Here is a 14,427-nt window from a genome sequence, read left to right on the forward strand (position 1 = left end):
TGTCTCCCTCACCAAGCAGGCAGAAAAACACGAGTGTAAGGACATCATGTCTCCTATTAGTAAAGTCTAAATTTACAGCACCAGTTTAATGCATCTTTGGTGCAACTTCTTTCTGGCAGGGTACAAAATCACATTGAGCGAAGAAATCTCTCTAAAAATCAAAAGGTGCCTGAACAAACTTCATAACCGCTATGTACAGTGATTCTTTCCGATGACAATGTAACTTAGGGAGGATTAGACCTAGCAATTAAAAAGCTTCCTGACAGTGCTATCCTATACGTATCTACTTAGAGGAAGCCCCATTGAATTCAGTGGGGTTTACTGCTAGGTAAGTGTGCACAGGACTGCAATCTTCAGTGATCTTATAGTGAATTGCCACCTTATTACTATTTCACTACTTACAATTGCTGTCCATATTTAGAAGTATTCAGATATATCCATGGCAAAGGATCTAATCAACGGTCAGAATATCCTACTCAATCTTACCTAATAAGTTCAACTGTTTCTGAATACATTGTGTAGGGGGATTTGGATTCCATGGGTCCTTGTTCCATAGCATTCCCACATTCAATAAAGGATAGTGCAGCTTCAGCATAATTTAACGCCTTGCCAAATTTCTCCACCTGAAGACAAGAAACCCAGCAATCACGACAAATGGAGAGCATAATATACACATCCTAGAGCTGATACAAGTTGAGGGTTTAACTGCACACTGAAATTAAAACCAGGGTTAGTTATGCTTTTAAAATAAAATATTAAGCCTGGGAGAGCAATTGTCCTGTATGGGCTGGCTCATGATTATCTCAAGGAATGTCCCTTCCGAAGTGAGCCTCCCCTCTGCCATAACACCTTTTGAGAAGGTCCTGCACCAGATTCCAGATTCCAGCTAGATTAGCTTCCACAAAGAGCAGGACATTTTCAGTTGCCACCCTGATGCTCTGGAATTTTCTTCCAAAAGGACTTCACATGGCTCCGCTCCTTCTTGGAGTGGCTGAAGGCCTTCCTCTTTCAGAGAACTTCTGTGAACTGTTTGCTCCTAATCACGGTGCTGTCTACTCTTTGCTGTTTTTAGATATTGCTGCTCTTTTACTGCCATATGCTTAGCTGTTAGTTAATTAGTTTTCTTTTGTTGTTTTCAAGCATGTACTTCACTATGAAAATGTTATAGATAGCAGCGTAATTTCAAGGTAAATAAATAAAAGTTAAAACAGAACTAAGCAAAAGACTGAGAAGAAAAAGGAAATTTAATGGACAGAATTTAAGCAGGGCTAATATATGCACAAGTGTGCGCACACACATATATCTCACTTGTGTGCATTTATGTGTTTGTAAAATTGGCAGTATATAGCAAAACAAAACAAAACCTCCAAATAAAAACAAATAAAAAAACAAATTGAAGCCTCTGCTTTATTCCAATGGATAATTATGAACAAAATGGTTTCATTTAACGTTATATAAAAACATCAGACTAGTTAAATTAAAACCTATAATTTTTGTGGAAACCATCTAGCAAAAGGCAATGCTATGTGTTTTGGTTCTGAAGCCATTATCAGCAAGCTCCCTTCCACTCCTGGCAAGCAACAATGAAACCTGATGTCATGAAGCCAGGCGCACGAGTCTGCCCTGCCTACCCTTGCTGACCACTGTTGGAACCAAGGTCCACTGAGATCAACAGATGAGGATTAAGCATAATACAGGTGCATATATTCAATGGGTTGTATCCAGTGCTGTCCTTCCAATCACAGGAGGTTATTTGATCCATCAGAGGCTTCTGTGAATAGGAAGGGATGTGATTTTCATAAATTCTCCCTTTCGACCACAGACCCTCCCACCCCATGCTACCTCCTATGCTGATGCAGAGGGTTCCCCAGTCTTCAATAACAGATTGAAGAGGGTCCAGTGGGCTGCAGAGAAAAATGAAATTTGGATGCAAACCAACCAACCAACCAACCAACCAACCAAGGCCCTCTTCCGTCTGTTCACAGAAGCCTCCACTGGATCAAAGAGCTTTTTGTGAATGGAAGGACAGTAATGGCTATAATCCTATAAATATAATACTAAAAAATAACTATTCATTATTTTATTTTGCACAAGATATATATATATATATATACACCCACACCCACACACACCACTGGATTGTAATGGAGCCCCCAAACTGGTTTACGAAAAGAACAATACGGTTATCACAACAGTTGAAAACGACGACTTAAAAAACTAACCATGCATTAAAAACCAGATTAAACACATGCCAACGTTCTACATGTCTGGACAGGCTTGCCTACATAGCAAGAACTATAAAAAATAAAAAACGAAATAAAAAGTTTTTTGAAAATGCACGGATACGCCAATAAGACACTTTCTAAACGAAAATTGAAAACTCAAATTTTAATTTATCCAAGAATGTATCAACTAATTAATCTCAGATTTCTTTAAGGCATGCTGAACTACACACATAACATTCCTTACTAATAAAGCTAGTTATCATCTTTTTCTTTTTCTTTAAATCACCACTACTTAACTTTCCTTGATGAAGAAGTTGCATTACACAGATATTCTGAAATAACGTGTCAAAAACTGACTTGTTCTTACCATCGCATCCGCTTTATGCTTCTTCCTTTTAGCTTCTTGCATAAAGTGTTCCACATTGTGTGGCCTAGAATGCAACACAGCATAAGTGATTTGAGTTACTAGATTCGTTGAATATTCTTTTTTTCAGCTATATCTGTTTAAAAGAAAAGTCCTTAATGGTTTATTTCAAAAGAAACAAATACATGCTGATAAAATGCATTTCATGCATTCTCAAATTTCGATTGGAGTATCAAACATGACACTATGGAATAAGCCCTAAAAACAACATGTAAGTAAATCTAAGGTGGTTTTTTTTAAAGTATTCAATTCTTATTCCTCAGTGTAAGATGTAAAAAATGTACCTGTGGTTTCCTGACACCATAGAATTTCTAGATTGTAACTAAGAGATCCATAGTTAAATATACAGTACAAGGGAAGTACCCCCCTCCCCCGCTGTAACAACCTGGGCTTCAAAATATGGCACAAAGAAGATGAATGTAAGGGGTGGACAACAGGAAAAACCAGGAGAGGAAGCCACTGTTATGTTGTTTATGGTAAGGAGAAAGGAACAATGCAGATCTCTAGACTGCCAACTGGCAAGCAATCTTACCAGCAGAGGATGGTGGGCTGAGGCAGAGGTGCTTACCTGACCTCCCCGCAGATGGGTCAGTTCTGCTTACTGGGAGGGAGAGTGGGAGGGGCAAGGTGCAGGGAGGTCAGCACTGTGCAAATGCGCTGGCAGGAACATTGTAACCGCTCCACCAGTGTCTCTGCACAGAGCCAACCTCCCTGCCGCCTTCCCCTCCTGCTCTCCCAATGACTCACCTGCCAGGAGGTCAAGCAAGCATGGCTTCCCCATCTCTCCCAGCCACTATCTTATAGTCCATTTGAGTGTTGGAAATGGCTGCTGGAAATTATGGTAGATGCAAGTGAAGAAAAGTTGGCTGCTTGTCCTATCTACAGCGCCAGAAATCCAAGACATTGGTCTAAGAAAAGGCTCAGATAGCCTTCTGGCTGGCAGAAATTGACAGCAGTGTTATCCTTTTCCACCAGGACTGCTGGAATCTGTAGTCCCAATGCCATCTCTGGTGGAAAATACTCCACCGGGAACCTGGCTACCAGCTGCAGAGTGCCTTTACCACCAGCTGTCTCCTTTTTCTGCCCGAAGGGTTTCAAGGGAAGTAACTGGGTCCCTGGAATAATGAAAGAGAGAGATGGTGGTGAAGGGTGCTTGTGGTTTAATTCAAGGAGGGTCTGCTCACACAAGCCTGTGAGTAGAGTCGTGTTTGATTTGGACTTACTCATAAGAAACTGAACAGGAAGCGAGCACCCCATTTGATTTCTTGCAATATCCCTTTAGTGGGAAGATAGTAGCTATTAATATGCAAAACAAGCCCAATTCTGTAAACTATTATACCAGATCAGCAGGCCACAGAATGAGGTTTTGAGTCTCCAAAAACGACTGCAGACATTGCCTCTTTAAGGAATAACTGTTAATAGGTTATTTGCTTTAAGAATAATTTCTAGTTTGAACCCTTAAAAGAGCTAATCACAGCAATAATCATAACTTTGCAAAATACGTTTTAAATCAAACAAACAGAAGAGGCCCTTCATTCCTGTGTAGTATAATTAAAAACTTCCCGGGGACAAAAACGTATTGGCTCAAAATGTTTCCAATTAGTATTTATAATTGGTATTATGAACAATGACAGGTCAGACTACACATGTTGAATGATCTCTCCACAAAAAAGCTCTAAAACTTTGTACTCACTTTAACAAGGGCAATCTCCACACAATATCCGAGGTTAATCGAGGCTGAAATTATCAAACAATTTACTGCCTATCCATAAAGAGGTACTTTTAGCTGTATTGCTACCAATTCCTCTAAAACATTGCTCCAAGACAGCAAGGAATAAAGCATTTCTACTACTTGCTATCTTCTACAGACAGTCAGACACATATAAGTTGGTATGGCAGCAGTATTCACTTTGAATTATTCTAAAATAACTGGTTTTAGGCTGTCTTGTGTACCAAATGCAATTTGTTATAAATTATGCAGATAGATGGGTAGGGGAATTAAATTCATGCAGCAGGGAGGTTTTTTTTGGATATACAAAAGTATTTATTTAAATAAAAATACAAGTATGCAGAGAAACAAATATATCCTGAAGTCAATCCTATGTATTTACTGAGCGCACTGCAGCTTAAATTCTAATATAAAAATGTAATTGTTAGCTTCATTCAAATACTCGCTTTTCTCCCGACATATTTAATTTCACAAAGCTGTTGTGTTTTCTTGTCAATTTACACGGGCCATATCTTATATTTCACTGCAGAATAGAATTTTACAAGGGTTCATTAAAAACACTAATAAAATCTTAATAAACAGCATAAACAAACTTATTTTCAATAAATATGGAGAAATGCACATCCTGACGTTATTTAGAGAGACTCATTAAAACAAACCCCCATCACAGCAGACTATAGTGCATATATTAAAACACAATAAAACTGGTCCTCAGCTGATTCAGGTCATGCCCTGAGTATGGAAGTCTTAGGATGAGTTCACACAGAAGTGTTTAGCACCTGGTGACAAAAGAAAGTATGGTGTCTCATCACCATAGGCAGGACTGTTGTATTATCCAATGTTGAATCAAAAACAATGCTTTTCAATGGCGCTAGTCCACATATTCAGTTACGAACCATCAAATTAGCAATACATTTATTAAATGAACAAAAAAAATTATGAAGCTAGAGAGCTAGTAATAACAGGCAAGAGCAAACTTTTAATAGAGAAATGTAGATACTTTTATTAAGCAGAGTATCTGTATATGGCTGTGCTGTGAACCACGCCAGTACCCCACAGTTACTGGGTTACTGGTGAGCTTAGGGTTCAGAATGGAAAGTTCAGAAGGGAGATTGAATGGTGGCAGTGGAACTGCTGTAGACAAACAACTGGAGGAGAACTGAGTTTTCTTATTACAGAGAAAGTATGTAATTACCACCTTCCCTTCACAAAAGCAGCAACACTCGCAGCCTGAACATCAGAAATAGAGGGAATGAAACATGAATCTCTAGAGGAAACCCCCCACCTCTACTCACCCATCATTAAAGATAAGCTTTGTTCTTCTACAGTCTTTGTGCATAATAGATACAGGTGACCAGGGCTCCTTTTGGCACTGTGCCTTGCTACAGAGTACAGAATTTTCTGAATTGATGTACATTGCTTTCTGAAGAAATAGTAAAGGAGGCAATCAGAAATCAGTTATAAATCCACTCGTTTTTTCCCCTTTTAAAGTATTCTTAACTATAAATTAAGCATGCAGCAGATTTTTTGTAATAAAAAGGTTAATTATTTTTATGAAACCTTAAAAAAAATCTGCTGCCTGATTAGTTGGGGCAACATTTTAACAGACAGCAAGTTTTTTTCCATAGGTTAATAAACACTGCAGTCTAATATGAAAACACATAGGAATGTTTGTTTCACTGAATGAAGAAGAGTGATTTTTAACTGCTCCTTGATTAAGAAGTGGCTAGGATGATTCAAGGGGAAGCTGCTGAACTGGAAAATGGAGAGCAACCTCGTATGCCTTCATCCTCTTGTGCATAGGCTTGGGCTGCACATGCATAATTATGCACACAACATTGCTGCTAATCTTGCTATTCAAATGTGTGCTTATTTTCCAGATTTATACATCGGCTTTTCATTTCAAGTCAAAACACCCCAAATGGCTAAACAACAACAAGGATTACGCAGAATCACATTTTGAAAAACAATAAAATACACAGATAACTAGCGGATAGAAATTAACAAAAATGAATGTGACGGAAGCACTAAGTTAAGCAACTCATAAGACCAAAGGCTTGCTATTGCAACAAGTTTTTAGGTTGCACGGCATCAGAACACTAGGAGGGAGGCCAGCTGCATTTTGCTTGCACACTCTGCACTGCCACTGAGAAGGCTCTCTCACACCGTCCCAAATACGGCCATACCTCAGACAGAAATGAGACTCACAGACCAAAAGTAGATGGGCAGGTTTCTAAAGCAACAGATGCTCTTATTATGGTAAATACGTTGTTATCAAAACTTACATTGAAATCTCCTTGGTGCAAGTGGGATCGAATCTCATTCTTGTGTTTTTTTATTGAGGATATGGAAGATAACAGGTTGCCACCCTGAGGCTTGCTAGAAGAAGTTAGATCATCACCAGAGAATTTGTGTTTTGATGCATCAGAGATGGGTGAAACAGGCGATCGAAGCATTTTCTCATTTTTATTTATTGGTGTTGCCAAGCTGGAAATGGAAATTACAGTAATGGATGGTCACAAATGCCACTTGGGAGGAAATAAACATTTTATATATTATGAACACTATCAGTTTCAGATTACTGGAAGGATGAACTCTGCTGACCAATGTTTCATCTGGAAACAACTTTTGCAGCATGAGGAGCAAAGCTCTAGATCGTTGTTCTCTTTTACTCTAGAAGCAAACTACAATTCGGTGGTTAGTATCTGTCAGGGAACTGCCATCAGTGCCGGAGGGAGAGAGCAAAATCCAGAGGGATTCCAGAGAGCGTCCCGGGATTGCGAGAGGCAGCCCATCTTCTGGGGAAGAGAATCAGCGTAGCACCAGTGGAGAAGGGGGGGAAGATGGGGAAAGCGGCGACATGACTCCTTGCCGGGGACCAGCGGGGAGAGTAGGGGTCCTCCGCTGCCTACGCCCTCCTTGAGCAGAAGGCTTTCGCGCAGAGAGAGTAGGAGGAGACTAGGCGTCAAAGAGCTTCTTTGCTGGAAGAAGTTTAAGAAACGCCCACTGACGGAGTCTGCCAGCGATTGAGACAGCCACGGGTGAGTGGCTGTCCGGACAGAAAAGGTTCACTCAGGCAACCCACCCATGTGTTTACACCGGCTTACACACAAGCAACCCCTAGAACCATTACAGTATCTATCCAAGTACTTATAACAGAAATGAAGAGTTGCTAGATATTGTTTTAAAAAATGGTTGGAAAATAAGATGAAGCTTTTAAGAGTAGGTTTAGGTTATGGAGTACAATTTTGCAATCACAGGTGACACTTCATAAGTCAGGCTGATAAACCTCATGTTGGCTGAAACGGAGAAATGTGCTTCTAAGTGGCTGAAATTTCTCTGAACTTGCTGACCAGGTTCTGATAGTGCTGTTAACTTAATTTGATTCAGGGTTTGAGGAGAGCGAAATATAGGCTCATGGAGCTGGTAAAGAGCAAAAAGCCAAAAGAGCACAAAGAAGGAAATTGATAAATATGCACTACAATGCTCTAAGTGCAGCTTTCTCCACAAAATCAAACCATTCCGGCATTCTGCAGTATGCTGTTACTTATTGCTCCTAGAGCAAAGTTCAACAGACAATAATTTTTATCATTTGTTTCTGTTTCACAGCCACATTGTGGCCTAGACATTCTGACCCAGAGTAACATTATTTAGTGGCAGAACCAAAAGACCAGAACACAAGTGTTCGACATTAATATTGTGTTAGGAATAGAGAAATCAGTTTATTTCCTGTCTGTGCCACTAAAAATAAAAAATCGGCACAACATTTCACACATAAATGCTTATTTAAATATGTATTTTTAAAAGCTGAGGGCTTTCTATCATTTTATTTATAAGAAAATGGTTAAGACTGAAATCCTGTACCCATTTACCTAGGAGTAACCCCCACTGAACTCGGTGAGACCTACTTTGAAGTGAAGATTCATTGCGCTGTAAGAGCTATTGCTGTATAATGGTTAAGGCAGGAGTAGTGATGCCGTGTCCTACAAACCTTGTTGAACTACAGCTCCTATCAGTCCCAGCCTGCGTGGACAATAGTGGAGGGTACCATGTGAGCTACACCTGCATTAGTGTGTTAGACTAGGACTGGGATAGAATCCCTGCTAAGTCATGATGCAATCTGCATGGCCTTAGGCCAGTTGCTCTCTTTCAGCCTAACCTATCCCACAGGGTAATCGTGAGGTTAAAATGAGGGTGAGGAGGGACTAGGTGCACCACCCTGAGCTCCATGAAGGAGGTGTGACATAAAAGGGCATAAATTAAGTACTGGTTTTTTAAAAGTTGAAAGCAAGGAGCATTTCATAGAATCATAGAACTGTAGACTTGGAAGGGCTCCCAAGGCTCATCCTTCGGTAACACAATGGGATGATAGCACTGCTGCAGGTGAGGCAGCCATACTGAAGCTCTTTGTGCTCCTCACAAAAAGTGCACATTTACAAGAGGAGGGAAAGTGCATATTAAAATGTTTGCATTTTAAACTAGCAGCAGAGCACTGTTTCGGAAGCACGGTTTTACCTTTTACACATGTCCACGTTGGAGTAGGCTAAATGCTGGGTGATAACCTATAAAAAAGGCTTCTAAATTATGAAGCATGGTGCTTCCAGATTTTAAAGACTAATAAGATAAATTAATGAACAGAGAGAGGAACTGCTAAATTAACTTAGAACACTAAAACAGTGCTATAAAACGAAGTATATTTTGCCCCATATTTTTTCCTGACTAGATTAAGCACATATTGTGCTCTATTGCATCTATAAAGAGGTAAGAAATACCCATAAAACATAATAGTCTAGCTGGAAGACAACATGGCAGGGTAAGACTGTGGACTGAACAGTCTGCTAGCTCTGAGTTTATAATATGGTTTTTCATTTCTGTAACATTCTGGATTTTTACTTTTTTTTTAAAGGCTTTAATTTTCGAGATAGTGAACTTCAAATTACATCATCTGTACAAGCAAAATGTCTATTAAGTAGCGTTTTCTCCCAAAATCCCTCAAGGAACTACCTCTGTCATGGGAAAAATCATTTTCCCCGTCACAGAAGAAATATTTTTCATTGAGAAATGCAAATCTTCCTTGCACATCATTTGAGATAAGCGCAGTCCTAATTGTACAAGTCATGCAGTATCGCAGCTGAGTTAACTGTTCCCTAATGGCCATAACACCACTTGTGACAGCAAACACAATTCTCTAGCGCCATGCCAGCGTCATTTTGTCACCTTCTCTTAATTTATACACAATATGGACAGAGGCACCTAGACAATGGCATATGCTGATGACATCAACACAAGCAGCCTGTGCAAATGCCTGTCTGCCTTAGGGAGGAACAGGCCACAGAGGAACCAACAAGTCCTGCAATGAATTCCCATAAATAAACCCCACGAAGCCCAATCCCTAATAGAAGTATATCAACATATGAATCTGCCTTAAACAGAGTCAGGCCACTGGATCACTCAGCCCAGTACTATCTGTCTCAAAGTGACTGTCCTAGGCGTCGGGCAGAAATGTTTCCCAGCACCTGCTATTTTTAGCTGGAGAAGTTGGGACTATCTGCATGCATATAAAGTGCTCTACTGTTGAGCGATGGCCACTTCCCACATAAATTTGCCACTGAATAATTCTGGTTCTCTTGTAGCACCAGTGTGAACTGCAACTTCAACCATGCTAAAAAAGTTTCACAATAGATCATTTAAATTGACATCTACAGGAATCCAACTACATTCGAATAGCAGTCTCAGGTGATGAGTGCCACTGACAGAGGCATAGTACGTGTGTGGAAGTGCCAGGGGGGTTGTGGCCCTGGGTACACAATTTTTGAGGGGGTGCAAACCAGGCACCCCCACACAGGCGACCTCAGCGGAGCCCAACCTGGTGCTCCTCTCCACCTGCAAAGAGCCAGCTGGTCAAGCTCCCCCTGAACAGGCAGGCAGGCGGTTCATTGTGGCCCTGCTCTGCTTGGTTGCGCGGGCTAGGCTGGCATCACTATACCGCTGCCACTGAGAATCGAGATGAAGGTATCAGCATACCACACCTCTAAAAATTGTTTTAAATGATTGCATCCTGTCCTACCCTGAAGGTTCAAGCCAAGTGGCAGTTTTAAATAATCAGTTTAACATGCCCCCTTTTTTGCTGCAGATATTTACAATGCTAAGATTTTTTCATATGCCGTAACAACAAATAAATATTTTGAACGAAATCCAGTAATTGTAAGTAGAAGTTAACACATTTTGACAGTAAATTGCAGCAATATGCAAAATCATTTCCCTTTAGATACCAAGTATCATTTACACTGAATTTTAAAAGACCAAATCTCATCTAACACAAGAAACACATACCTGTTTTTAATCATATTGCAATTATTTGGTGCAGAAGCAACTTGGGCCGAAGCAAGTAAATGTGAAGAGCACTCTTGCTCAGTGTGAATCTTCTTGCTCTCCCTGTTTTCTTCCTCATTTTCATACTACGGGAAGAAAAGGCTCCATCATATATCGAATTGTGCAGGTAATAGTATAGATGTTGATTATTACTATTTATTGAACACTGTAGTGCTTACAAATTTTATATTTTGGTAGAATGCATGCATGTGTGTGTGTGTGTACACATATATTAAGTATTAAGCAATGTCAGTTATTCACAATTAGGAACATAACAACTCCTTCTGCGTCAACATTTGTTTATTTATATTAGTTAAAGGGCACATTGTTTACTTTCTATAGTGCTCCTTGACATTGACTCCTGCCAACCTGGAGCTTCTCTGTCCTTAGTGCCATTTCACTCTGCCTCATTCCTGCCCCAATGAGTGTGGCATCACTGCTCCCCAACACATAACAAATCACCAGTGCATATAGGACTTTTGGGGAAAATCAGGTATGTATGTGATAAATGTTGGGGTCCTGTTGGCAGGGGGACCTGACAAGGCCCAACACTGCTGCCAGCCTCCCCTTCCCATCCTAGCAAGTGGGAGCAACACTGTCCTAGAGAAGGTGGGTACATGGCGCTACCCCAATAAGCTGGGTGATCCTGATCAGATGGGTACTCTAACTTTAGGGTCAAGTTAGAAATTAACTGTATGCTAAACAAAAATGTGTAAGGGACTCGGGTGGCGTTGTGGGTTAAACCACAGAGCCTAGGGCTTGCCGATCAGAAGGTCGGCGGTTCGAATCCCCACGACGGGGTGAGCTCCCGTTGCTCAGTCCCTGCTCCTGCCAACCTAGCAGTTCGAAAGCACGTCAAAGCGCAAGTAGATAAATAGGTACCGCTCCAGCGGGAAGGTAAACGGCATGTCCATGCGCTGCTCTGGTTCGCCAGAAGCGGCTTAGTCATGCTGGCCACATGACCCGGAAGCTGCACGGCGGCTCCCTCAGCCAATAAAGCGAGATGAGCGCCGCAACCCCAGAGTTGGCCACGACTGGATCTAATGGTCAGGGGTCCCTTTACTTTTACCTTTAAACAGAAATGTAGGCCTCATCTGCATTACTTTAAAAATAAATAAATTATAATCTCTTTATAACTTTCAAAGTTTTTGGGGATCATTTAGGGGTTTCTCCTAAAATACATGGAATCTTATTTACATTTCCAGAGAGAGACAGGAATGGATGAATCTGTCAATTTTGGTTTCTCTTACTTTATCATTTTTCCAACCTTAACTTCAGTTTACCTCATGCCTGCTTCAGTTTGCTGCTTTTTCTTTTTAAGGCCCCACAAAGTTTGTACACATTTTGAGGCATTTTCCTTCTAATGTGTACTTTTTTGCAAGCAATTTTTGTACAATGTTTTCACTAATATGTTCTTTTCTGTGCACAATTACTCATGATATGTACTTTTTTAAAAATAACTTTTTTTTTTTGCTTAAGAACTGCATTCCAGAATTTGGAGGAGGACAAATTTCAAAGGACAGCTGTGCTTCAATTCACATTTTGGTTTTGAAATATGGTAGGTTTGCAAAATGTGAACTGACTAAATTTCACCTCCACCACCCTTGGATATGCTGTGAGCCACTATAGTGACTGAAGGATAAGGGCTGTAGACCCAATGCTACAGCTGTGTTGGCACAACAGACTTCCATGAATGCAATGGAATGTCCTCTCTTGTCCCTTCTATCCCCCTCACACCATCAAAATCAGCTCCAGAGGGTTGGGGGACCCTCTGGAGCCGACTGTGAGAATGACGGGGTGAGAGGAGAGGAGGAAATGGATGTCCTGTTGTGCAGGTAGAACTCTGCTCACATAGCACTGGATACAACCCAGGAAACTTATACAGTGGTACCTCAGGTTACATACGCTTCAGGTTACAGACTCCACTAACCCAGAAATAGTGCTTCAGGTTAAGAACTTTGCTTCAGGATGAGAACAGAAATCGTGCTCCGGCGGCGCGGCGGCAGCAGGAGGCCCCATTAGCTAAAGTGGTGCTTCAGGTTAAGAACAGTTTCAGGTTAAGTACGGCCCTCCAGAACGAATTAAGTACTTAACCTGAGGTACCACTGTACAGGCATACACTTTAGATGCAACCAAGCACTTCCCTTTAGCCCTTTAAAAATTAACAACAAATCTAAGGAGCCTACCTTGCGTTTCCTTCTAGATTTGGGGATGACCTTTTCTGCCGGCAGATCAGTAACAATGTTGTGCTGCATACTGATTGCTTCTTTAACTCCAGCATTAATTTGCAGTGGCTCCTCAGGTAAGTGCTGTGGAATTCTGGTCAAAAGAGTCAAATCAATTTTGACCCAAAGTGCTTTCACTTCGTCTGTGTCTTTCAGGGGAGATAGGAGCTCGTTCCGACCGAATGGAACCAGGGTGTAAAACTGCTCTTCCAGTTCCTTTGCTATATCGTTACTAGTCCTGGTGTTAACTGAACCAAAGGCACTGCAACTGCTGTTTGCTTTGTTGGTATTATTACTCCCAGGGTCCTTCAGCTTCTGGTCATTTCCAGCTGATGCTGAGGTCACAGTCTGAGGCTTGTGTAAAGGATAATCCTCTTGTTCCGACTGAGAATCTGTATCTGAGGACGTTGAAGACGAAGAATCTGTCTCAATAAATTCCTTGGATTTGGGTGCTGTTTTACCTGACCCCCTTGTCCGCCTCTTTTCGCAGGCAGCACGTGTTTCCTTCCTGTGCTCTACTTTGTTGTTGCAAGGCCTGGTTTTAGGTTGTTCACATGTGCTATTATTTTCCAAATGTACTTGGTTCAAGTCAAGATCATCAGCTGCATGGCCATTTAAGATATCACCACCAGAGGTCCTCTCTGTCCTTCTTGGCTGTTTTTTGCAGGCTGTCCTCCTCAGAGGACCACTATCTCCAGAAATGGCAGCAGCTGAAGGAGGCGATTTCTGCTTCCCTCCTTTATGCCCCGGGGCTTTGTTAGCTGTCCTAGGCCTCAGGTCCTCCTTGCTGGGATTCTTAACCTCTTTATCTCTGAGACCGGTTTGGCAAATGGGAGGTAAATGTTCACAGTCTTGCCCTTCATCTTTCCCTTTGCTGTAACACTGAAAGAGCTCCAGTCCGTTTTGGTTCAGAATAGGTGCTTTGTGTGAAGTAACCTTATTTAACCATTTATCCAGCTGCCACTTGTTTGACGATGGCTGTTCAGGCTAGGAAAATAAAGTTTGAAACTCCAAACATTTCATAACACTCCAGCTTATACAATAGAGACTTTACAGTGCTTTTATACTCTTAAGGAACTGGTTATTCTTCTCATGGCCAGTAAATAAAAATATTATTTAACTAAAAAGTATGGCTATTCTATTATCATAATAGACTATCCATCACTTCATTTCCTACAGTGGCAGCCAGATTTCTCAATCACTCACAAGCAAAACATGATGGGGATGGTCTCCTGGCTTGAATACCAGCATCTAATATTCACAAGTGCACCCCCTTTGTACATGGAGATTCCATAAAGAGAACTACCCTTCCTAAGTTTGTCCAGAACTGACTCGGGCTCCTCTCAGAATAGAAAAGGGAGGAAACCATATGAAAGACAACATGTACAGTTAATGACTTTTATTAGTATAGCGTAGGCATTGATTAATGGTGTTCCTCCACTACCAACAGAA

The 14,427-nt window shown here is 41.0% G+C and overlaps 1 protein-coding gene across 8 annotated transcripts in view; it reads right to left on the reverse strand.

Moving 5' to 3' along the window:
- AFF3 (ALF transcription elongation factor 3) overlaps nucleotides 1–14,427 on the reverse strand; it is a 243,119-nt gene that overhangs the window by 11,187 nt on the left and 217,505 nt on the right. For all 8 annotated transcript variants that reach the window (XM_081002935.1, XM_081002932.1, XM_081002933.1 and 5 more), the window contains 6 exons: nucleotides 12,937–13,962; nucleotides 10,712–10,836; nucleotides 6,664–6,865; nucleotides 5,674–5,801; nucleotides 2,593–2,656; nucleotides 487–623 (listed from right to left, as the gene is read on the reverse strand). In XM_081002935.1, coding sequence (XP_080859061.1) covers nucleotides 487–623; nucleotides 2,593–2,656; nucleotides 5,674–5,801; nucleotides 6,664–6,865; nucleotides 10,712–10,836; nucleotides 12,937–13,962 — 1,682 coding nt within the window. The remainder of the gene's footprint in view (nucleotides 1–486; nucleotides 624–2,592; nucleotides 2,657–5,673; nucleotides 5,802–6,663; nucleotides 6,866–10,711; nucleotides 10,837–12,936; nucleotides 13,963–14,427) is intronic.

Source organism: Podarcis pityusensis (genome assembly GCF_964106645.2).
Source record: "Podarcis pityusensis genome assembly, chromosome: 4".
NCBI lineage: Eukaryota > Metazoa > Chordata > Lepidosauria > Squamata > Lacertidae > Podarcis > Podarcis pityusensis.